This window comes from Spermophilus citellus, assembly GCF_964194105.1.
Source record: "Spermophilus citellus genome assembly, chromosome: 5".
NCBI classification, from domain to species: domain Eukaryota; kingdom Metazoa; phylum Chordata; class Mammalia; order Rodentia; family Sciuridae; genus Spermophilus; species Spermophilus citellus.
The window spans coordinates 151,585,416-151,611,703 of NC_138186.1; the positions used below are offsets into that span (position 1 = coordinate 151,585,416).

Sequence of the window (26,288 nt, forward strand, 5' to 3'; positions counted from 1 at the left end):
TTTAGAATAGAGGCTAAAGGTGGTGAAAAAAAAGGACCCTGGTTATGATAGCCCCACCTCTACTATCCAGAGCAAAATTTAGCCCTGCTCCTCAATTCCTATATATTCCACTCATCAAAACAAAACTCTGCAATTACTCTGACACCCATGTGGAGGGTGGAGGACAGTTAGCAACTCTTTGTTGTTACTCTAAAATGTTTTAGGAGGTCCTTATGTCCATCATCACCATCTACCCAAGTTGCTTACAAAAAGAAACATTTAAAAACCCACAGTATCCTCCCCTGGGAAAATTCTGGTAGTACATGACCTTTATCTTGCCATGCCTCCAGCATGTTTGAGCAGAAGAGGCTGGAACCTCAGGCCATCTGGCTCTGTCTTGATGTTTCTCACATGGAAGGCAGGTACTATTTCCAGAAATTAGGAACTGCAGAGAGGGCAATTTTTGAGAAGGAAATAATGAGTACAGGTTATATATGTAGAATTTGAACCACCAATGAACCATGCAGGTGGATCATTCTGAATAGGAAGGCCAGATCATAAACCCCCAAGGGGGGTTCTCAGATGATATGGGCTTAAACACCATGTCTTATGGGATGGGCTGGATTTGACTGTATGTGAAGAGAGAACATTCCAAGCAGGACAAGGAGCATTGGCCAGCACACTGTTAGCAGTAGGATACATTACTTATGAATGAGATCTGTGCACTGATCTACACACTAACTTTTCTAAAGCTTTTTAACAATTCTTGATAGAATTCTTAGCATTTAGATATCTCATACCTTAGCAAAGATCTCTATAACAAACAGTCCATTCTCAAATCAGCAAATCTGGTATAGTCAGCAACATCAACAAAACTGCTAGTGCCTGCTGTTCCATTTGGCCTACAAAAAACAACTCTTCCTGGTTAATAGGAAAAATATCTGGCTAATCAAATGTATTGGCACTACGTTTTATATCTAAGGCAAAATTTAAAAGCTATAATGAGCATCAATTTCAGGAAAAATGATTTTTTACCTACTTCGCTTAGTCTTTCTCAACTGCTCTTCAGGGCAAAAGCACTCTCCTTGGCACCTCAGCTCATATAAACAGGTGTGAACAAGTATACGTGTTAGGTTATAAAAGTGTGGTTTCTTAATTGGTTTTGAGCTCCAAAGAATACTTGAAAAGTGACTTTCTCAATTCAAAACACAGACATTACAGTGTACTTTTGGTGGTAAAAAACTGGAAACAACCAAGAACAGGGAAAAGTTTAAGCAAAATATGATATATCCGTATTATGTTGCACTATGCAATCATTAAACATGATTTTCACAAATTTTACATGAGGGAAAATTCTCATTAAACTTAAGAGATAAATTTAAATGATGCAAATGGTTATATAGTAGGTTACACCCTTCTAACTAGGCATTATAAAAAAAAAAAACAGGCAGGAAAATGCTAAAATATTCGGTGTTTTCTCTGGGTGGAGCTAATGTTGAATTTTTTCCTATTTTCATATTATCAACATGCTACTTTCATAATAAAGAAAAAATAAGCATCTGAAAGGTTGCAATAGTGAGAGGATTTTTCCAATGCCCAAGCCTCTGAAAAGGACATGTCCTGACTTCCACCCCTTTGGTGGCAAAAAAGTGTGAAGGGGGATAAATTATTGGTCCAAATATATTGATATTGTTAGAAATTGCTTATTTAATGTAAATGCAGAACTAAAGTAAATGCATAGACATTGATTATCATAAACTTTACATAAACACAGTTCTTCCTCTAGAATATTAAAGCAAAGACCTATACTTAAATGAAGTTGGCTTCTTGGAATACAACATAAGGGAGACACAGGGGTTCTTGTCATTTCCAAAATTAGCAGGTATTATCACCACCAATATGTCCAAGTTCTCCCCTTCCAAACACACACACACACACACACACACACACACACACACACACACAGAATTTGTATCAGTTTTTAGAAGTACTTAGAGTATTCTCAGCCCTTATACAGCCTTAAGAGTAAGAACATTAAAATAACTACAAGTTAAAATAGGGTTTGAAATCTTCCCTTGGTGTTTCTTATGTTTACTAGTATCCATCAAACTCAGTAGGACAAGGATTTTCTTTTCCATCTCATTAATGGTGCAGTAGAAGAAAAAAATTTAAAAAGTGGCATGCAGATATTTCTTCTATAGAATGTAAACAGTATTCCTTAAATCAAATGTGGAATCATCATACACACGTAGAAGTGAGTAATGTATTACAGTTTATAAAAAGAAATAACCTACTGAGTGAAGTTCTAAGAGCAATAGCCTATTGTATTATTTACACTGTAAAATATAATCTGTGTGTATATCAATATTATATCACAAAGAATACCTGTAAAACATGAATAACATTATTAGATATGGATTAAAATCAAAGAGAGCAACCCTGGACATGTTTACAAATAGTGATTAAGAAGTTCTAAAAATTGTAGACTGACATTCTCATAAAATAGTATTTGAGTCAAGCTTTATGCAAATGCTTCGTTTTTTAAAATATAGAATTTCTGGGGCTGGGATTGTGGCTCAGCGGTAGAGTCCTTGCCTAGCACGGACAGAACCAAGGTTTGATCCTCAGCACCACACAAAAATAAAAAGGCATTGTGTTGTGTCCATCTACACCTAAAAAAATAAATATTAAAAAAAGAAAAATATATAGAACTATCTCATTATGGTTAGCAAATCACACAACACAACCAAACCTATTATGTTTGAACACTTAAGTATTATTTATTTGAAAAGAAACTGACCATAGGGAAAAAAATTTAAAGAGCTTTATGGAAATATCATTTTATTTTGTAATGATGGGGACAGGGAGTCTTAAGATGATTTTCTAAAATCTAAACTAGGAAAGGTACATCCAACTTTGAGAATATCACATTAACACAAAAAACTTTGTCAAGGCCTTTGATAGCTAGGTAAGTCTCCAAAAAATCTTTTTTGGGAACTTATGAATATGTAACAAGGATACACACAAAAATAGACCCAACTATTACATGACAGTAAGTCTATAAATCATCAATGAAGAACAATCTTATGCTAATACAACCTTGTGATTTCAATTTCTATGAGCAAAATTACAAAGCCAATTTCAGAAAATCTAGTGGGTCTCTTTTTAGTTTAGATGTTCATTGAAAATAACGCAGGAAAACATTCTGATTTGCTACTTTCTCTTTACCTCTGAAGCTATGCTTACCCAGCCACTTCTTACTCCACATCCTCTCTGACTCAGAGACTATTTGGAGAGGACACCTGTTTTAAATGGATCCACAGGAAATACCTATGTGGTCTATCACAGTGTGACCCTGCATCTGGTTGGTTGAAATACGATCATGATTTAAGGAAAAAAAAAATTCTGCCCACAGACTGAGGCAACTTTAGAGTGACAACATTTACTGGAAGGCAGAGGGAATCCAGTTTATATTTATTTTCGTCCCATTAAGCTCTGGTTTCGTACTGCGGGTGGGGTGGGGCGGCGGAAGTCAATGGGTAAAAGTGAGTTTAACGCCCCAAGGACTTAAGTTACAGCACATGGCTTTTGTTTTTGAATTGAATGGAGTCTTTAGCAGCAAGTGTTACCTGGCACTACTTTCTTTATAACTTTACATTTATAAACCTCTTGTCCAAAGTTCATATTCTAGCTTGTGTTGTGTGTTGTCAGGATGATAAACCTCTCGCAGAACAGTGCAGGGTAGTCCCCGCCCGAAAGCACGATTTATGAGTCAGGGGCGACCTGACAGCGCTGACACCTCCCCTGGACCCTCACTGGGCACCTCGCCTGGCCCAGAGCAGCGTCCCAGGGGCTGGAACACTGGTTGACAGGAGGGTCCCCTGATTCAATCCAGGTTCCTGGCCCCCTCGCCCGGCCCTGCTCCCTCCACGCCCGGCAGATGCCATCAGCGGCAGTTCCCCAAGTCACTGTGCACTTCCCGAGCCCGGGTGACACTCTCGGAACCCGCCCACCCCTTCCCGGGACGCCTAGAGGGCGCCCCCGGCCGGGTCTCCCGGGCCCAGCGAAAGCAGGAGCAGAATGACGAAGGTGACGGAAGAGATGACGCCACGCCGCCTGCCTGGCCGCAGCCGGCCACCGGGAGCGCCCACAAACAACGCCCCGCCCGCGCAGGTCGCCCGGGCGCTCGCGGACGCGCCAGTCCCGCGGGGCACGCGCTCTCCCGCAGCCCCCGCCCCCTGTCACGCCGCGTCCGGGTTCCCACGGCGCTCGCCCCCGCGCGCCTGGCGCCGCCCGCGCGCCCTCCGCGCCGCCCGGCCCGCCCAGGCCTCTCGCGAACATGGCGCTTGTCCCCTGCCAGGTGCTGCGGGTGGCGATCCTGCTGTCCTATTGCTCTATCCTGTGCAATTACAAGGCCATCGAAATGCCCTCGCATCAGACCTACGGAGGGAGCTGGAAATTTCTGACGTTCATTGATCTGGTAAGGCCGTCCCCTCCCCCCAACCGCCCGCCCTGTGCCCGGTGTCCCGTTTCGCGGGCGCCAGCACCTGCGCGCCTTCCCCTGTGCTCCCGTCTTCCCAGTGACGCTTCACAGCGTCTGAAGGCCTGGCTGCCTCCGCTGTGGCACCTTCGGAACCACCCACCGTTACCTGGTAGCTGGGGACGAGTGGAGGTGGGGCGTGGCCAGGCGGTGGGCTATTGGAGAGGGACACAGACCTGCTTCTAAGAGGTGACATGAGAAGATTCATCATCTACCCAAAGCATCCGACGACCTTGATCACGAGTGGCCTCAGTCGCATTCGCCCTCAAGGTGCTTTCTAGAGCACCCGCCATCGCCACCGGATAAATTTGCAGCATCGAAGGAAACTGGGTATTGTCTAGTTACTTGAAGCTTCGTGTGAAAGTGCCCAAATCCCTCTTCTATGACAGATGAAGCACCTAATAAACTTAACTTGTTTGCATCTGTTTTTTTTTTTTTTTTTTTTTTTTTTTTTTGCCCATTGTCAATAGTTTCCTTGCAACCTTTGCCCCAGAAACATCAAGGGAGAGAGATTTTCAAAGTGTATTCCTACTGTGGCTGTGCACTGCTCTTGGTCTCCTCTGGTATAAGTTTGCAGTGTTTGCATAAGCAGGTCCTCTGTTGGCACCACATGATACTCTTAACAGGTATAGGTTATTATTATTTTAAAGGTTGTCTGTTTCTGGCACTAAAAGGGCTTCCACAGGGACACAGGGTGGACTTTGGAACTTCTGGGCCAAAGGTGACTAAGATCAGGACACACACACACACACACACACACACACGCACACAAAAAGACTATCAAGCATGGGCAGAGGGTTAAAACAAAAGCAATAGAGTTCTAAAGGACTCAGAGAAAATGCAGAACCAGCTGCTGGAATGCTGGAACTGTCTGTTCAAGATTTACACAAAGTTGGCCACACACCACAGCTATCATCACTTTGATTGAACCTTCATTTTGATAAAGAGAACTTGATACTTACTTTAAGGTCTTTCCAAAGGTTCAGTATGCCTCAAAAAAAAAAAAAAAAGCCATTAGAGGCTTTAGAATACCACCTTATATTTGCAATATATTTCAGTGAGCAATTTAAATTCTTTTCCCCAGCAATCCTAGGCACACATGGAGTGCTCCAAGTTTTCATTTTCAAATTTTCCACTTTCAACTCTTTCTTGAAACTAATCTGCCTCTGAGCATGTGAATTTCTTTCCAATAGCCTTTCTTCCTCTCCATTCATCCAGGTGAGGAGCAAATGCCAAGGCTGTGTCTTATTTTTTTCTGAATGCTCCTTTTAGCATTCAGAAAATATGTGACTGTCACCAGGACTATCTTCATATCTGATTGAAAACCAATTGGAGTTGTTTTGACAGAAAGACTCATTGGATTGAGTAGCTTATCAATAAGAATTGGCTTCATCAATTATGTTATGCAGAAATTTTGCATAGATTGAATGAATTATCTCTATATCCCTAAAGTTCTGGTAAAGATGTGTAAAAGACACAAGTACCATATACAGAGCACCAGAAATCATGTCCCTTCTTCAAGTATTTAATCTTAAGTTAAAGATGTTTAGATGTATTTAAAAATACACACATAGATGTTCAGAATTCTTTTAAGGGCCTAGGTGAACAAACTCCTTATCCCATTCCTAAGGCAAATCTTTTCTTAGAACTGGCCCATTTGAGTGTTGCTAAGGAGGGAGCCATAGATTCTTCAAACAGTGCACAGCCCTGCCCTTGCCTTAGATGCTATTTTGCGGGGAACAAGTGAATGGATCAGTGGTGAGAGGGGTGGAAATTGAGTGTGTTGGTTACCCCAAGAGAGAGGATTGCTTTCTCACAATGGCATCGCTTCTAATGTGTTAGAAAACAAGGCTCACAAGAAACAATACACCTCCTGTAACCTTCGTGTGACATGGAATGGTAGTAGAGTCAGTCTGATGTGCTGTCATGCAGTTTCTATTTTAACATTTGATTATTGGACTTGCCTATTTTAAACATCAGTAATCTCAAAACTATACTTTTGTTTTCTATTCCAGTATTTAGACGATAGATTCAAATATAAAACTTGTACTTTTGTATTTATATTTGGCCCTGTGTGTGTATAGGGCCTTTAGCCAACCCTTCAAAATCTTTACACTTTGTGGCTCCTGATTGAAATACAATAATTATACTTAGCCAAGAGTTCCTGTGAGAAAGTATGTCTGGAATATATTTGTAAAAGCTCACATGCAAAGTGTTACTCTTTTTATTAGAGATTTCAAGTCCTTAGAGCTTAAAGCAACCATCTTGTCAGTCTGCCATGATGGCATGAAAAGATGAGGCTACTAAAATGTACCTGTTTAATTTTACATTTTTTTGTGTACTTAAGAAGATACTGAATGAACTTTATTTCCTAGTGCCTTTGACAATTTTAATGATTCTAAACTTATTGGAGCAATTTGGAAGAGGGTTTAGCTTCATCAGAATTTTAATAAGAAGGCTCTTTTTCTGGCCAACCTGGTTGCAGAGTCAGGGCATTAATCCTGATGGTCACAGTTGGATTCCATGTTCTATGGCATCAGTTTACTCTAATGGGAGTCGGGAAATGCGGACTAATGTCTCCAGGTGCAGATGATTCCATGGTAGTGGCCTCTAGCTGTATTTGCATTGCTCTTTGGGTATGAAAGTCATTCTAATAGCATCAGAGCTCATGGTCAAAAACTGGAAAGCATGTTATTATTACCAGTAATCACATACTATTATGGCCCAAGAGCTTCTTTTCCTAGTATTGAAAGATTGTAAAAGAACCTGATCATTTTTGGAAAGTTCAAGTTAGTAAATGGAAAAAGAAACACTGTCTTGGTGTGGTAGGCAGAATTATGGGTCCCCAAAGATTTCAACATCCTCATGGCCAGAACCTGTGAATATGTTATATTGTATAGCAAAGGGAATGAAGATTGCTGGTCAACTGACCTTAAAATAGGGGGATTATTCTGGAATATCTAGTTGGGCCCAATGTTATGGCTTTGGTTCTTTTGGAATGATTCTTATTCTCAAAGACTGATGAAAATACAATCGGAATGGACACTACCACAGAATCTTGAGGGTCCTTAGAAATGGAATGAGGAAACAGAAGAGTCATTTGAAAGAAGATGTGACTGAGGAGGAAAGTCACAAATAGATAATCAACATTGCTGGTGCTGAATGGAAGAGGGGTCATGAGCCAAGGAGTGTGAAAGGCATTTAGAAGCTGAGAATAAGGAAAATGGATTTTCCACTGGAGTTTCTGGAAGGAACACAGCCCTGAGTTTTAACCCAATAAAACCAGTTTTGGACTTTCTGACCTCAGGAATTGTGAAACAATTACTTGTGTTGTTTAAGCCACTGAACTAATAGTAACTTGTTACAGGAGCAATAGAAAACTCATACATTTGGCTTTAAAGCTTCTGACCTGGAAAAAAAAAACCTAATTTTTTTTTTTTTTTACTTATGTGAAACAACATACTCTACTAGTCCTTGTATATTAAATAACTGGCTAATTTTATCTTTAACCAGAACATAGGTTTTTACCCATGAAACTCTGTGGAGAAGACATGCATGTAATGTGCACAGTGTGAGAATTTATAGACTGAAAAACATTGGAAAATGTTAGGCCTTTTCTCTTTGTTTTTAAATATATTTTTAATATTTATTTTTTAATTGTAGTTGGACACAATACCTGTATTTATTTTTATGTGGTGCTGAGGATCAAACTCAGGTCCTTGCACATGCTAGGCAATCAATTTACCGATGAGCCACAACCCCAGCCCTAGGCCTTTTCTTAACTGTGAATTATTTCAGAAACTATTGTTTGCAAGATGCCAGGCCAAGGCTAAGGGAAGGAATCCTCTTAACTGGAAATAATCTGGAAAAAAATGAAAATTTTAAACAAACTGATGTTCCAGTATTTCCTTAATAAATATCACAACTGATGAATTTTCTTAAGATGATGGAGACTTGTTCCCTTATTCCTTGCTGTGATCCTTCTCGTAGATACTGCCAAAGACAATATAAAAAGAAGAATCAAAATAAAACCAGCAATAAATAAATGAAAACGGCAACTGTAATTTGAAGCTTCACCCTAGTACTTGGGGTATATGGGAATTTTCCCTTTCCAGATTTTTAATGAGCATTCTTTTCTTTTCTCCTCCAGAAATATTAAAAATAATAGAAATTTTAAGCAGCATATCAACCAGAACTTTATTTGGATGTGTATGGTAAATTGCCTAACAAATAAGTCAGAACCAACTTCTTTGAAAAACATAAACTGTGAGTTTGTTATTAAAAATTAAATTAATAATGATATTGGGTTTGAGAGTTGGATTTTTAAAGATTGGAACAGAGATCTGGCTATCTCTTTTGCTCTGCTTTATGGTACTTACTCTTTATGATCCTCATTATTCCTCCTGTACTGGACTTTTCATTCATGCATTGGCAGTATATTGTTGCCAAGATGCTGCCTACTCAAAGGGTGGGCTGAGACCCACATGAGCTGCTATCTCTGGGAGCTGGCTTCACCCCACACCTTGAGTCAGAATTTGCATTTTACTGAGCTTATCAGGTGATTTCCATTGCACATTTTGGTTTGATAAAAGCTACTCTAGGAATTTTGTAGTTTAATGTGGGATAGCTGTAGGGCCCAGCCTTCATGTAGGCATTCTGCCTACTTTCAAAACATATTTAAAGTGGCTTTCACTATGACATAATTAAACACATGTAAAAACTTACAACTTGAAAATAAAAGAAAAAAATAGAAACAGGCACAGAGATGGGTAGTTATTACAATTGAGAAATGAATTAAATAAGCTTTAGGGCAGCCAATGCAAAAATGAAGAAATTGTTTGATAGTCCTTAGCTTTGGAATAAAGGACGCATACCAATTTATCAGGAAAAAGACAGTTTCTTTCCACACATTAACTTTTCAAGGTTATTTATCACTCAGATCCTCATATAACGGACATCAGGTAGCATGATAGATAATTCCTTAAATTACTTTTTTGGCAGAATGTACAGGAATGTCCTTATAGTTGATGTTTCTTTTATTGTAATTTTATGAAAGCCAAACACATTTGGCAGAGTGAAAGAATTTCTGGAGAAGTTAAAGGTAATATAATCTAGGTACATTGTTGTTTTTGTTATCAAAATCCATAGGAAAACCACAGAAGGAGCCAGATAAATAAGGGCTCTGATGTGGAAGAGATTGTGCTGTTCAAAGCAGGAAATGGTCAAGTATACCTGGTTGATACATTTTTTGCTTTAAGGCTCATGAGAATTTTTGACATTTGGAAAAATGTTGAAAAGGCAGAGTGAACTGCATAAGTATACAGAATTTTGCAATTGAGTTAGCCTTATATTTACTTACCTACTTATCATAAAAGACAGTCTTGACTGTAGTTCATGACTTAATTTAAATAGGAAATAAAATATCTTGAGAAGAGCTTTTGCATGTTATTATCTAACTATGGTGTTTAGCCAGTGAAAAGCACAGAATGCCGTGTAAAGGCCAGAAGTTCATGAACAAACTTAGGTGGGATTTTGTTGTTGTTGTTGTTTTTCACTTTTCCTTTTGGGGGGTTGAATCTGCACATTTTACTTCAGTAGGCTCAGACCATAATGTGCACATAAGCATAAAGCATCAAATCGTGTTTTTTTTTTTTTTTTTTTCCCTAACCTGGAGAATAATCCTGAGATTAATCCTTTGCAGAGAATCCTCCTTACCTTTGTGCAAATGTTGCTTTTGGATCAGACATAAAACAGGGGCCTGATTTTGTCAGATCTGGGGAAGTGGTTGGTGGTAGATTTACCCATTCCCTCTCTTAGTTGCAAATGTTATTGAAATTACAGAAAGTCATCTGACCACTGGTTGAGGTCACTTCTTTTCTCATCCTCACCATTCCCCGGTGTCTGGTATAACATTTAGCAAAATTGGTAGCTGCTCTTGAGGGTTTTCATTTGTTTCTCTATGTTCCCCTGAATTGTCACATGTTTCTGTGGAAGCATGAACAATAGTACAATTTTCCACATTGAATCAGATGTTCCTTTGATCCAAGCATGCTTGGAAAAGTCTTACTGCTCAGGAGTCCATAATACCACTTCTTTCTTTGGTGTAGCCTGTGGCTGTGAAGTTGAAGGACTCATTTCTCACCTGCACCGTAGTCCTGTACCAGTGCAGTGGGGACTGAAATGTCTTTGAAAATGACACACCCCTTGATAAGCTTCTTGGGGGAGTGGAATAAGATGAAGGAGGGAGGCATGGAATTATAAGATGTCAGACAATGTGCCTGCCCCTTCATGTTGTCAGCTCTCTAAGATTGCATTATAATTTGAAAATTTTAATTTCAAAAGCAATGCATAACTAATATAGAGAATTTGTACATTTTTTACCTCACTTTGGCACCACAAAAAAAGAAAAAGAAAACTTATTATACATATGTATTTATGTGAAATCATAGGGAAGAAAATACATTACATCTTAAATTCTGCCTAGTTTCCTTGCATTTTAGTATTTTAGTGCTTCAAGGTGGTGTTTACATACACAGAAACAGTCATACTACAGATATATATGGATATATGTGTGTACATTTATATGTTGTCATATTTCAGGAAAAAAGTCATATAATTTTTAAGAAATTACAGCTATCACTCAGATATCAATGTTAGTATTTTGATATTTTTCTTTTCAATCATATATGTACTTTAAGAAGAAAGTTAAATGTATACACATGGTTTTTAAAAATTGGTTTTTAAAAATTGGTTTTTAATTCACATACTTCAAAATTCTTGTTGGTGCAAGCTCTGTAAGTTTTGGCAGAATTGTGTGGCTACAATTAACCACCTAAAAGCATCCCTTCATGTGTGCTGGCCTCTTTATAGTCGAACCCTCCCCTGACTTTTACCAACTGCAGATTTGTTTTCTAGAAAAAAATAGGCCTACAGCATGTCTCTGAGTCTGTCTGTGTCCTTCACTTAGCACAATGCATTTCAGATTCATTCACTTCCTGCATATCAATAATTTGTCCCATTTGATTGCTGAGTGGTATTCCATGGTGCCACAGCTTGTTTATCTATCCATAAGTTGAAGTATATCTAAATTTTTCAGTTGCTCTGTGTCCTTTTCAGTGTGGGTTTTTCTCTGTTTTAGCTGTTCTAAAAGGTGTCTGCCTGATGATATATTGTCTTGATTTTAATTTGTGCTTCTCTCCTGACTAATGATGTTAAATTATATTTCCTATGCATTTTTATCCTCTCTCTGTGTGTATGCCTATGTGTATGTGTGTGTGTGTGTGATTGTTAAAGAGTGTGTGCAAGCTGGGTGCAGTTGTGTGCTCACTTATAATTGCAGTGACTTAGGAGGCTGAGCCAGGAGGATCATAAGTTTAAGGCCAGCTTCAGCAATGTAGTAAGACACTGTCTCAAAAAATTAAAAGGACTGAGAAAGTAGTTCAGGTAAAGTGCTCCTGTTTTCAATCTCTGGTACCAACCAACAAACAAATAAAAACAAAACAAAGCAGAACAAAACACACACACACACACACACACACACACACACACACAGAAAGAAAGAAAGAAAAAGGATGGATTCAAATCTTTGCCTATAAAAAATTGATTTTTTATTATTAAGCTTTGAGAAATTTTATGTATGCCAAAAAAATAATACTTTGTCAAATATGTGATTTGCAAATATTTTCTCCCTGTCTGTGGCTTATCTTTTAATTTTATTAGTAATATCTTTGGCAGAGCAAAAGTTTATCATTTTGATGACATCTAAGCTATTATTTTTTTTTATTTTATGGAACTTTTTTTTTTTTTTTTTTTTTTTTTGGTATTGGGGATTGAACCCAGAGGCACTTAATCACTGAGCCACATCCCCAGCCCTTTTTTGTCTTCTATTAGAAACAGGGTCTCACTGAGTTTCCTGGAGCCTCGCTAGAATGCTGAGGCTGGCTTTGAACTTGAGATTCTCATGCCTCAGCCTTCCAAGCCACTGAAATTACAGGTGTGCACCACTGAGCCCAGCTGGAACCTGTTTTTGATGTATCTAAGAACTCTTTGCCTAAAATAAAGTCACAAAGATCCACCCCTGCCTTTTTCCTTCTAGAAGTTTTATAGTTTTGAGTCTTTCTTTTCCTTTTTTTTTTTTTTGTATATGATGTGCAATCTTTCCAACAGCATTTCTTGAAGAGATTTTCCTTTCACTTCTGATTGGCTTTTGATTCCTAAGTCATGCTATGTATATGTATAATTCTGAACTCTGTTCTCTGCCAGGAAAGTATCTTTGTCCTTCAGTATCACACTGTCTTGACTGTTGTAGTGTTATGGTATGTCTTGAAAGCAAGTAGTGCCTTAAGTTCTCCAACTTGGTTCTTTATCAAAGATTGTTCAGACTATTCTAATTACTTTGTTTTCCTGTCTAAATTTTGAAACGATTTTTTCAATATCTACACACAATCCCACTGGTATTCTTTAGCATTATGTCACTGAATCTAAATAACAATCTAGGGAACATTGACATCTTAATATTTATTTTTCCGATTCAGGAACATGAGGTATGCATCTTAAGTTAGATTTCTGAGTTAATTTCTTTGGGGGCTGGGGTTGTGGCTCAGTGGTAGAGCACTTGGACTGGCACATGTGAGGCACTGGGTTCGATCTTCAGCACTACATAAAAAATAAATAAATAAAATAAAGGTATTGTGTCTATCTACAACTAAAATAAATAAATACATTTCTTTCTTTGGTGTTTTGTAGTTTTCAACATATTGCTCATGTACCTATTTTGCTGGGTTTATACTTATTTTATTTTTATTAGGGTTGTTGTGAATGCTACTTTAAATTATTTTTATTAATCCTTTTATATTTAATTGACATTTTATTTGAGGTAATTGTAGAGTCACATCAGTTGTAAGAAATACAGAGACACCTGTGTAGTTGCCTTTACACAGTTTCCCCTAATGGTCACATCTTATACAACTGTTGTATATTATTAGAATCAGGAGATTGATATTGAAACAGTCAAGATATAGACACTTACAGTCATAGTCTTTTTATGACCATACCTATCTTTTACTTCCACTTCATCCCTGAACCAGGCAACCACTGATTTGTTCTTTTTATGATTTTGTCATTCCAGGAATGTTACATCAGTTCAATCATAGAAATCTGGCTTTTGGGGATTGCCTTTTTTCACTTACTATAATTCCCTGGAAAGTCATCCAAGTTGTCACGTCTATTGGTAGTTTGTTTCTTTTCATTGCCAAGTAATATTTCATGGTTGTGGCTACACCACAGTTTATTTAACTATTTGTGCATTAAAAGACATCTGGATTGTTTCTGGTTCGGGGCTATTAAATAAAGCTTCTGTGAACATTTATGCTTAGGTTTTTATATTATCTTAAGTTTTCATTTATTTGGCATAAATATCCAAGAGGACAGTTGCTGGATTGTATGGTAGTTGCAATTTTAGTTTAAAAGAAGCTACCAAACTCTTGCCCAGAATGGCAGTACCATTTCACATTTTCACCAAATGTGTGTGAATGATAGTTTCTCCCCATTCTTGCCAGATATTGTCAATATTGTACACTTTAGCCATTTTGATTGGTGTTTGATTGGAGTGATTTCAGATTGTGGTTATAATTTTCATTTCATATTTTTCTTGTGCATATTGGTTATCTGTGTATCCTCCTTAGTGAAGCAAATAATACTATTTTGTTAAATTTTACTTTCTGGTTGTTTATTGTTAGCATGTAGAGATATATTTGGTTTTTGCATGTTGCCTTTACGTCCTCTGATTTTATTAAACCCACTTATTAGTTCTAGGAACTCTGTGGTGGATCCCATAGGATTTTTAAAAATAATGTAGATAATCATGTTATCTGTTAATAGAGACATTTTACTTTTTCCTTTCTAATCAGCGTAGCTTTTATTTCTTTTTCATGTTTTATTGCATTGGCTAAGACTGTCTGTATACTGTTGAATAGAAGAGATGTGAGCAGATATCTTTACCTTGTTTCTTCCTAGGGGAAAACATTCAGTCTTTTGCAGGTAATTATGGGGTTACATTGAGTTTTTTTTTCCTGATATTTATCAGTTTAAATTTCCTTCCATTCCTAGTTTTCTGAAAATTTTCTTTTTAATATTAATAGATGTTGAATTTTGTCATGCAGTTTAACTATATCTACTGATATTTTCATATGGTTTTTATTTTTTTTCCTGTTAATATGGTGAATTATATTACCTGATTTTTACTTATTGAACTGGTCTTGTGTTCCTGGAGTAAATGCCACTTAATTGTGAAGTATTGTCCTCTTTATATATACCACATTTGATTTGCTAATAATTTTTGAGCTATTTTTAATCTCTTTTCTTGAAAAATATTCATCAGTTTTTTAAAATCTTTGTCTGGTTTCAATATTAGATTATGCTGGCCTCATTCCTCTACAGTGCTCTGGAAAAGATTAAGTAGAAATAGTATTGCTTCTTTGTGAAATATTTGGTAGAATTTACTACTGAAAATCACTGTAATTTTTTTTGTTGAAAAGTTTCATTTGCAAATTTAGTTTGGTTGATTTCAAGGCCTAGAACTGTTAAGGTTATTAGTTGTTTTTTAAATTGATATTTGATAGTTTGTCTTTCACAGAATTGGTCCATTCCACCTTTTAGTATCCTCTTCTTATCTTTCTTTTACTGTTCATAGGGTTTGTAGTCATAACCACATTTCAGATGTGAATTGGTAATATGTATCTTATTTTTGTTTTCTTCATCTGTTTGGTTAATGTTTCTCAACATTTATTGTTTTTTTTTTTCTCCTTCGATGAGTAGCTTTTTTCCTATTTTTATTCCATTTTCAATTTCATTGATTTCTGTTTTTACCTGCCTATCATGTTGAATATTCCATGTGTACTTGGCATGTGTATTCTGCTGTTACTGAGTGGAGTGTTCCTTAAATGTCGATTACATAGTTTGTTAATACTATGGCTCAGGTGTTCTATATCCTTGTTGATTTACTGTCTGTTTGCTCTGATTAACTGAGAAAGAAGAATTAAACTGTGTAAGTATAATTATGTGTTTGTCTATTTCACATTTCAGTTCTATCAGGTTTTTGTTTGTTTTCTGTTTGTTTTATTTTTAAGTTTTAAGACAGGATTTTGCTAAGTTGCAGAGGCTGACCTTGAACTTGTGATCCTCCTGCCTCAGCCTACCAAATAGCTGGGTTGTAGACATGTGTCATTGGGCCCAACTCTATCAGTTTTTGCATCATGTATTTTGGAGCATGGAACAATGTTAAGTGCATACACATGTAGGAATAATGTGTATCATGGTGAATTGACTCTTTTGTCATTACCAATCTGATTCTTTTTCCTTGGTGATTTTCTTCATCTGATATTAATAAACCTATTATTACAGATTTATTTGATTAGTGTTTGCATAGTATGTATTGTTCCTTTTTACTTTTTAACTTATCTATATTAGTATACTTCAAGGAAGTTTTCTTGAAGACAATATATAGTTGAATCTCATTTTTAAATTTAATGTGATCATTGTTTTAATAGGCACTGTTTTTATTTGATGCCATTATTAAAATGGTTAAATTTAGGCTTGTCATTTTAGTATTTGTTATTCTTTTTGTTTTTATTTTCCTATTTTCTGCCTTCATTTGAATTATTTGAATATTTTTATCACACTGCATTTCATTTTAATTTATCTGTTGGCTATTCAAATATATATCTCTTCTATTATTTTTTTTTATTTATTTGGGGGTCTTGTGCATACTAAAAATATATGTTCTGCCTCTGAGCTATATCCTCAGTGTTGTATTATTTTAATTATTGCTCCAGAGGTTACTATATACAAACTTAGCTTTACATAATCTAATTAAAGCAACTAGTTTAGTACTTCAAGTAAAACATGCAAGACATGTCACTTTACCCTTCCCACTTTTTGAGATAGTTATATTGATTGCATTTATATAACTCCATAGATAATAGTATAATTTTTGCTAGTTATAGTAAAATATTTTAAGGAACTTAATAGAGTAAAATATTCTATTAAATTTACTCAAATACTTACCATTTATATTGTTCTTTCTTTAGTTCTTATATCCATATTTCCCTTTGGTATTATTTTCCATCAGCCTGATAATTTACATTTAGCATTTTACTAAGAAGTCTACTGGCTATAGATTCTCTGAGTTTTCCTTCAGTTTTGCCTTCATTGAAGGATATTTTTGCTGGGTATAAAATTCTGGTAACAGTTCTTTCACCACTTGAAAGATCATGTGCTATTGTCATCTGGCCTTCATTTTGGATGACAAATTTGTAGAAGTTCAACATGTTGCTTCCTTGAATATAATATTTTTTTTTCTAGTTACCTTTAATATTTTCCTAATTATTTTTGGTGCTCACCAGTGTGATTACATGTCTGGGTATGTTTTTATGAGTTTATCTTGATAGGGGTTTGCTGAGCTTCTTGAGTATATAGTCTATGTGTTTCACCCATTTGAGAAGTTTACAGTTATTATTTATTTAGGTATTCTTTCTATAACTATTTCTTTTTTAAAAAATATTTTAGTTGTAGATGGACACAATATCTTTATTTTATCTATTTTTATGTGAAGCTGAAAATCGAACCCTGTGCCTCACATGTGCTAGGCAAGGGCTCTACCACTGAGCCTCAATCCCAGCCCCTGTAACTATTTCTTTTGTCTCTTCTTCTGGGACTCTGTTGATATGAATGTCAGATCTTTTTATTTTTATTCTTGAGGATTCATTCCTTTTTTTTTTAGTCTTCCCCCCCCTCTGTTTTGGGGTGTATATTTTCTACCCATCTTTCTTGAAGTTACTGAAACTTACCTCAGTCATTTACTTTCTGCTATGGAGCCCACCCAGTGAATTTTTAAAATTTTGGATATTATATGTTTCATTTCTAAACTGTCCAACTGATTCCTTTTTACAGTTATTATTTTACCAAGATAAATTTCTGTTGTTAATTCACTTGCACAGTTACCTTTATGGAGGAATGTTGAAGAGCTGCCTTAAAGTTCCTGTCTAGTAATTCCAATATCTAGGCCATCTTGGAATTGACATCTATTAATAACCTTTTTCTTCTCTTAATATTGGTCTGATTTTCCTGGCTCTTTGTAGTCAAGTTATTTGGGCTTATACCCAGAGCATTTTGGATGTTACATTGTGATATTCTGGATTCTTTTAAAACCTTATAGAGAATACTGATACTTGTCTGTCATAGCAGGCTGTCAACCTGGTTAGGTTCAGATCTCATGTTCTATAGCTCATGGATGTTCTGGTGCCAGCAGAGATTTCAAAGATTTTGGTAGCTTTTTGTTTCGGACTGTGGCTTGCCCCACTCAGGAATTAGTCTGGGATGTCAGCAGTGGCTTATGTTGTATTTCAGGTCTTGAGGCTTCTATGATGCTTGATTAGGTCTGTTCTGAGTTGCGTCCAGGACAGAAGTCTGTGCATATGCAGAATTGTGCACTGACCCTTTTCAGGTTTTTATCTGTGATTTTGTCTTCCTCTACAGCTCTCAGATTGCCTTTCTCTTGGTTCCTCTGGTCAGAAGTATGGAGTCCTCTCAGGATTTCAGCTGTCAGGCAGTCCACACATGCATCAGAGTGACGCAGTGAGAAGAGAGAGAGAAAACATTCCCCTTGGCCTTACGTTTATACAACAGGGCTTTCTTTTTCCTACTTTCTCTGGCCAGAGAGAGAGGCTATTCTTGGGGTTTTCGTTACCCACACTGAGGAGAAAAAAGCAGGGTTGGGGTGACATGAGCTGTAGCCTCTTTCCCAGTTACCTGGCTGCAGTTTCTGCCCTCAGCACTTGCTCCAGGGTTCCAGGTATCAGTCTGCTCTCAGGTCAGATCTGGGGGAAAAAGAAGAAAACTTCCAGAACCTCCCCCTTATGGGCCTTTATTCATTTTTACTTTTGTTCCTATCTGCCTGCCATTGTCTGCTTTTCAAAGTCCTCAGGTGGCTGCTTTGTGTATTTTGTTCAGAGTTTTTAGAGATTAGTGAGAATGACAGGGGCCAACTCACTCCATTGATGATGGCACAGAAGTAGCCTATATATAGTTTTAATATCTATTTTTTTCCATTTAAAATACTTTATAACAGTTTTCCATGCCATTGTACATTCTTTCATGACATAATTTTAAATTATTGCCTATTCATCAATGGGTATTTCTATTAATTGTTGCAGTGAATATGAAATATATACATAGATCTTTACATACACTTATGAAGGTTTTCTTACATAAATTCTTAGAGGTGGAATAATTATACTAAAGTCTCAAGGGAATGTCTGAACTTTAAATCAATTTTTCATCTTCTCTGATACTTGGAATATTGATTTCTTTGTATTCTGATAACATATGTAGAAGAATAATACCAATAGTCACTCCAGGTGCATAAGCCTCACAATTTCCTGTCTAGTACATTAACTGAAAAATTTTCACCATAAATTTCATAAATGTAAGTGACTAGCTACTTTTGACTCCATGTTTTTATAACTCAGTGATATTAGGTACATTTGGTTTGGACTCATACTTGAGTCAAATATAAATCTTTAGGTGCCTAGAACATCTTAATTAGTGTAGAATTGAGAAGACTGGAGAGAGCAGAGTGGCTTTCTGTGTACAGCAAACATGAATCTGCCGGCATAGTCCATTCCCTATGCATTAAAATTGCCCTTAGCTTAGTCATGAGTGATTCATTAGGCTCAACTTGAAAAATTGGCTCCTCAGCATTCAGGGGTCCAAGGTAAGTGTATTTGCTGTAATACTACACATCCTTTTCTATGTAATTGCACTTATACATACTTGTTGTTTCAAAAAAAAGACATATGAACATTTTGGAATCCATATAGAATGGGAAAGCAGCCTCTTCTAAAACATTAAAGCGTATTTTATGCCAGAATAAATAATTTCTGTATCAGAGCAGGTCAAGGTAGAGGAGAGAGTTGGCATACTCCAAATGGTAATTTGAATGAGTTTAGGGAAGGAATCATTTTTATAAGTGTGGGAAGGATGGAGAGATCACAGCATATAAAAAACTAGGCTAGAAACTGAGAGCAGGTTACTATGCTAGACCTGCAGCAGAGACCCTTAGTGTTCATCCAGTGTGCAGGATTCCCTGGGGAATGGGAGGTGAGCAAAACATAGACCCCCAACTATCTCTTCTTTCCTCTGTCCAGTCTCCTGTCAGTGTTTCTCCTTGGTTAAGCCTAGAAGAAATCAAAGGTAAGGAAGCTGCTTCATGCAGTATGCAAAGATCTATCGAAGAGAATACAGGAGAAATTATTACATTGAAACCTCCTACCACAAATGTGTACAGAAGTCTCTGGCTAACTTGCAGATAATTGTATATGATGAAGCAGCATGTTTGTTTCAAAGCATTAATTTATAGTCGGATATATAAAATGATAATTATTAGAATATGAGTTCTTAGCAAATTATGCTGCCAGTTTATTAGAGAATTATATATAGCATATTATTTATCAATTAGTATAATATTATATATCCATTAGGCTTTATAGTATGTGAGATGAGTGCCAGGGTTCAGGAATCAAACCGAGTTTTAATCTCAACTTTTCCATCCACCAGCTGTCTGAGTCAAATGTATTACCTTCTGAAAGGCCTAATGTTACTATTTTGTTGTTGTTGTTGTTGACTACACAGAAGTAAGAATAGTACCTATCACATAGGATTGTTGTGAGGATTAAAAGAGGCAAGGTATGTAAATGGTATAACCCAATGCCAATACTTAATATGTGTTAAGAACTTAATAAATAAATGTTATCTGTTGTTCTAATTATTATATGTGTACCTGTGACTAGGCACAAAAACCTTGAGTTAATAGGACTGTGGTCATTTTAGGAAGAGACCAATTGCTAAATAGTATTTAGCAGGGATAAAGAATTCAATAATTAAATTCATAGACTATGGAGTAAGATCTCTTAGATAAGTAAATATAGACATAAATATATAGAGATGGATATTTAAAATTTTAGGTATACAATGGAAAGTAGGAAAATTCATAATAATGTCAAAAAGTTGGAATTTATAGTCAATCTTTTTCCAGAATCTAAGAGAATATTTCCATAAAAGCCAAGACTGGAGGAGTCAAGCATGGAATTCATGACCCACCCCCTATCTGCTGGTCTAACAATTGAGACATTGTCCATAAAACTCTTTTCTGTTTCTGACTCAGTGTCTGGAAAGACTTCTTATTCCAGGGTGCAGACCTGAGAGGCAGCCTGAATTTGTTTGCTTGATGATTAAAGCAGAAAACAGCTGGGTAGGAAAGAAGTCTGACAAGAGCTAAGAGAAGTGCATGGCATCCCGGGATTAGACTGTGCCAGATAAAGTGCTGTAGGTGGTTGCTAGCAGGAAGAGCTTGCAGCAGTGTGCTCTGGGATGTCTGGGTTCTTTTTTAGGTACAGTCATTAGCTGTCTAAAGGTGTTCGCCCAAAGACAGACTGCATATAAATGTTGTCCTGGAAGAGCTACAGTATCACTCTCCCCTCATGTCTTCACCATGTCTCTTCTGTGTTTAGCTATGCTTAAGTAGACAGGTGCTTAATGTTGAGTCATGATTGCCAGCAGAATTCAGTAGTCTAAAAGTGGTAGTGTCAGGGTGTAGTAGGTCACACTGTCTAGTTTGTGCAAGTATTCCTGTAGTGTTTGTGTCCTAATGAAATTACCAAATGGTGCATTTCTCAGAATGTATCTCCATGGTTGAGTGATACATGTCTACTCCTTTGTTTCAGAGTGCCAGAACCAGCCTATAAGGAGGAACAATGCTTCTCAAGAAAGCAGAGGTTCCTAACGTGGAAGCCTACAGAATAATACAAAATTGAGCTAGACTTGTACATATAAACATTTTCAACCAAAGATTGGGGACAAGAATGGCACTCAAGTAAAGGAGTGACCCCAGATTAATCTACATATCCTATGTTTAAAAATAACAGCATTAGACAAATATTTTCTTGTTCCGCACTGAATAAATAAATAGAAAAAAAAAGAAAGATAGCTATATGCAACCTTTGAAACTGACCACAGAACAAAGGAAATGGATAGCAATCTGAAAACTTACATGAAGAAGAGAACAGAAAAGAAAAGTACTTACCATAGGAAACAAAAAAAAATTTAGAAAACTTTTCAGGGTCGTCACTACAATGAAAAAGGCTATGGCTTCTGTGACACGGAGCATATGGCCAAGTTGAGAATGGAGAAATGAAAAGGCAGCAGGATGAGATGAAAAGAGGAGAAAAGGTAAAGGAAAATAATGGAAGAGAAAAGGTGAGGTGAAGAGAATGGAAATTTAGTAGCAACTATTGATTGTTCATTGTTCCTGAAAAATAAACTACTGCAATTAGAACAAAATTAATAATCCAAACAAAATTGAAGAAAACTCTCCATGCTAGGGGCAATAAATAAATAACTAGAAAACCTGCAGAGGGTACATGGGTCAGAAAGATTCATTGTCTCTCAAGCAAAATGAATAAGAAATGACACCTATTTGGATTCATCCTTTGTGTTTTAAGATAATTATTAAATATCATGTAAGTATTCGTGCTCGAACAAAACACAAAGCCCTTCAACAAATTATGTACGAAGGAGGAAAAATGCAGTGCTTTGCATAGCCTAAATTTAGTATGTACTGTTTAGATACAGAGTTCATCAGTTAATACAGCAACACTTACAGAATCTTGAGGAGCAAAGGATATAAAAAATTTCGTACCTAACCAGCTTATCTGTTTTCTAAATATCTTTATTTATTTTTAATATTATTTTGTAGATGGACACAATTCCTTTATTTTACTTGTTTATTTATGTGTGCTGCTGAGGATTGAACCCAGGGCCTCACAAGTGCGAGGCAAGCACTCTACCACTGATCCACAACTCCAGTCCCTATATATTTTTTTTTGTTTGTAATTTGTTTTATTAGTCCATTAATGACATGTTTGTTTGTTTTTTTTAGATTTTTTTATTGATTATTTAAAGCATTACATAGCTCATGATATATCATCTTTCATACATTTGACTCAAATTGTGTTTTGAACTCCCATTTTCACCCCAAATACAGATTGCAGAATCACATCTGTTACATATTCACATTTTTACATAATGCCATATTAGTGTCTGTTGTATTCTGCTACCTTTCCTATCCCCTACTATCCCCCCTCCCCTCCCCCCCCATCTTCCCTCTCTACCTCCCCTGCTGTTATTCAATTCTCTCCCTTTTTTTATTTTTATGTGGTGCTGAGAATTGAAACAAGGCAAGCACTCTATCACTGAGCTACAACCCCAGCCGGAGGTTATCTTTATGAGTTAAGATAATAGAAATATATTGTCAGTTATATAGGATTTCAGGAAGTATCACCTATATATCTTTTCTTGTCTTTTCATTCATTCTATTTGTTACTGCCTTTTTTGGGAACAAACTTAGAGAGGAAATAAAATGTAAAATTTAGGAATGAAGTAGAAATAGTATAAAACTTTTGTTGTCCATCAAACTGATTACAAGTTAAATCTAAAGAATTTGTTAGTTGTCTTCAGTTTACAAGGAAAAATGGTACAATTAAAAACTAAAATGTTCCTAATGCAGACTCTTGATTAAAAAATCTAGCAAAGGTAGTGTGTTTTTAATTACAGATATTTTATTTGCTTTTACAGCACTAGGGATTGAACCCAGAGCCTTGTCTATGCTGGTCAAGTGCCCTACCACTGAGCTACACCTCCAGCACTTGCTTATAGGTTTTTTGAATCCTGTTTTCCTGATTAAAATTAAAGAGAACTAATGTAGTAGATGTTTACCAGCAGAGGCACTCCTGTCATGAGTACTTAAGGAGTTTTTGTTAATCAGTACCTGAAAACAGTAACCTGAATATAGGCTTTTGCTTCTACTATTGTAGTTTACATGAATGAAAATAAATTGATATGTCTATATTGGCCAAATAATCTCATCTAAACTTTTATTATGTTTTAACATTGGTCAGTTTCAAGGGCAAATTTGAGGTTAATCAAGGTATATCTAGTATGAGAAAGACTAAGTTATTTAAAAAAAAATCTCACCCAATCTTTGCTCTTAAACTTGTATTTTAAATAAAAGACTCAAAAGAGAAGATGAAGAACTTTGTATTATTACCATTGTAAATAAGGTTGAGCCTCAATACCTCACAAGGTGAATTCCCCTGTGATTTCATTTATGGGTACAGTCCCCCAGGTCCATGCTGATGTGGATGATCAATAGCTACTTTATGTTTATACTGATAAGAGTTTCTTTATGTATTCCTTGTCTTTGAGGAGTTAATTTCAGGAAAAAAAAAAGAAAAAGAAAAGGAGATTGAGAACATCTCTCAGGCTGGGCATGGGTCTCTATCCCATGTAAGTTAGAAGTTAATAGGAGTGTGTGATAGAGGCCACAACCCAGTTGCAATTGCTTTCTTCCTACTTCATGTTCCTACTGAAGGGCCACCTAGCATTATAATTCAAAATTATTTTTTCTTTTAATTCATTTAATTTCTCCATATATGAACACAAGTTAAACTCATAGCTTGACTGTAACAAACATAAATTGAACCAATTTCTGTTTGCTGCACAAAGCCATTATGGTGTAACCTAATTTGATATATCAAAATTGCCTTTAGTGACCTTAGGCACAAACAGAAAGTGAGCAGCACTGTCCCAGAAGACCTTGGCGCTACAGGAAAAGTGAGATTCTTTTTCTAGGAGAGTGTCTATCTCCTGGAACCTCCTTGGCTTGTTGCCGGAGTGGGGCTTCTTGTGCTTGGTCACAGTGGGGGAATTTCTGAAACACTGTCTGCTGTACAAGAATATTTAAATCCTAACTTCTCTCCTAGTCCTAAGATCATTTCCTCATTTTCTTTTCTGGGCAGCTTGGATTCCATGGTCACCCTTAGAAGAACACCTTAGGATACTCTCTACTACTATATCCACTTTATTTTCTTTCTTTTTCACCTGGAAAATCTGTAATCTTGATTGAACCCAAGTACCTGCCTACCTCTGCCTGCACCCAAGGAGGTGAGCAGGATTAAAGAAAGTCTCTGAGGCCTGCTGTTAGGAATGATGTGGTCTTTATGACCAGACATGTTAAGAGGACCCTCAGTGCTGCTCAGAAAGTACTGCTTCTTTAGTAAGCTTCCTTTTTAATCTCACAGAGCCTCTTCCACCTGTTTCTCTGTCCTCCTATTTTGGGCATCCCTTCATTGATCCTCTCACTCAGCTCATTCTTTTACTCAGAGAACAGTCTTTGTTATTAGCTGAAGAACAGGATGATCTTGCTGCTTGTTTCAGTATGAAAACAAAACCCATCAGAAGAAACTTGCACATTTTCCCACTTTCAAATTGCTATGGTTTGGACCTGGAATGTCCCCCAAAGCTCATGTGTTGAAGGTAATGTGGCAGTGTCTAAAGGTGGAACTTTTAGGAAATGACTGGATCATGAGGACTCTGGCCTCATCAGTGGATTAATCCATTTGATGGATTAATAATTTGAATGAACTGCTGGGTGGTAACTGCAGGTAGGTGGGGCATGGTTAGAGGAAGTAGCTCACTGGGGACATGCCTTTGCAAATTCTACCTTGTCTCTGGCCCCTTCCTCTCTTTCTCTCTGCTTACTGGCCATCATGAGCTGAGAAGCTTTTCTCCACCATGCCTTTTCACCTTGATGTTTTCTGCCTTGTCTCAGGTACAGAGCAGTGGAGCCCCTGACCATGGACTGAAACCTCTGGTACTGTGAGCCAGAATAAGGAATTTGGTCACAGCATCACAGAGCTAGCACAGATCTATCAGTCCACCTTTATCTGAAGCTATTCCACCTTCCCCCATGTTCCCATGGATGAACTATACTTCCTGTGTACCTGGCCTCCAACACTTTCTTGATACTTTGATCATTCCCTTGTATATCATACGGTTTTGCATATCAACTGCTTCATTTTCATCAGTTTACAGACTAACCCTGCCATCTGTCACCTCAAACATAACACAACAGAATTAGTGCCACCCTATTTTTCTGATTAAGTTTTCAGCAAAATTCTTTGAGAGAAGACTACACTGCTTCCCCCATTCTCTCTCGCCCATACCTACTCCACTGATAGCTCTATCAAGACTGTCACTGGCCACCCTCTCCACAAACACAGTGGCCATGGCTGAATCCTCATTCAGCATACACTTTTGGAATGCTTGGCCCCGTTGGTCACTTATTATTTCTTGAAACATGGTCCTAAAACTTGGTTTCTGGAAACTGACCCTGCCCTGGATTTCCTCTGACCTTGCTGGCTGTTTCCTATTTCTCCTTAGTCTCCCTTGCTGGATTCTCTTTCTCTTCTTAACCCTTGATGTTGAAGTCCCCAGGAGTCATCCCAAGACCGTATTCTCCCTTTAGTATGCATTCACTCCCTTAGGGAGTTCACCTAATACCTTGGCTTTAAATATGTGATGATTAGCCCTAGTCACAAATTGGAATGTTGAACCCTGGTCTCTCCTGAGCTCTGTATTTCTATAACATTTTCAAACTTATACTCAACACAATTATCAATTTCACCTCCCAAATCTGCTTGTGCCCATTGTTTTCTAGCTAAATAAATGCCACCATCATCCTAGGTGTGTGGTTCTTATCTGTTAGTTGAACTTCTGTCAGCATCTTCTATACATTTTCCCAGTGGCCATCTTATTTATTTAGATTGTACTAAAAATGCAAAGATTTTAGCAGCTATATCTGGCTCTTAAAAATTTC

General features: G+C 37.0%; 1 protein-coding gene across 13 annotated transcripts in view; it reads left to right on the forward strand.

Annotated features, from left to right (window-relative positions):
- Positions 1–4,044: 4,044 nt before the first annotated feature.
- Positions 4,045–26,288, forward strand: part of AIG1 (androgen induced 1) — a gene marked incomplete at its 3' end in the record, with an annotated part of 233,542 nt that continues 211,298 nt past the window's right edge. For 10 of the 13 annotated variants that reach the window (XR_014022018.1, XR_014022019.1, XM_081294570.1 and 7 more), the window contains exon 1: positions 4,179–4,459. Coding sequence is in view for 11 of the 13 variants with exons in the window: in XM_081294570.1 (XP_081150696.1) it covers positions 4,319–4,459 (141 nt within the window). Of the gene's footprint in view, positions 4,153–4,178; positions 4,460–4,560; positions 4,931–26,288 lie in introns of those variants that run through there. The other 3 variants (XM_081294568.1, XM_081294569.1, XM_081294567.1) reach the window with 2 other exon arrangements.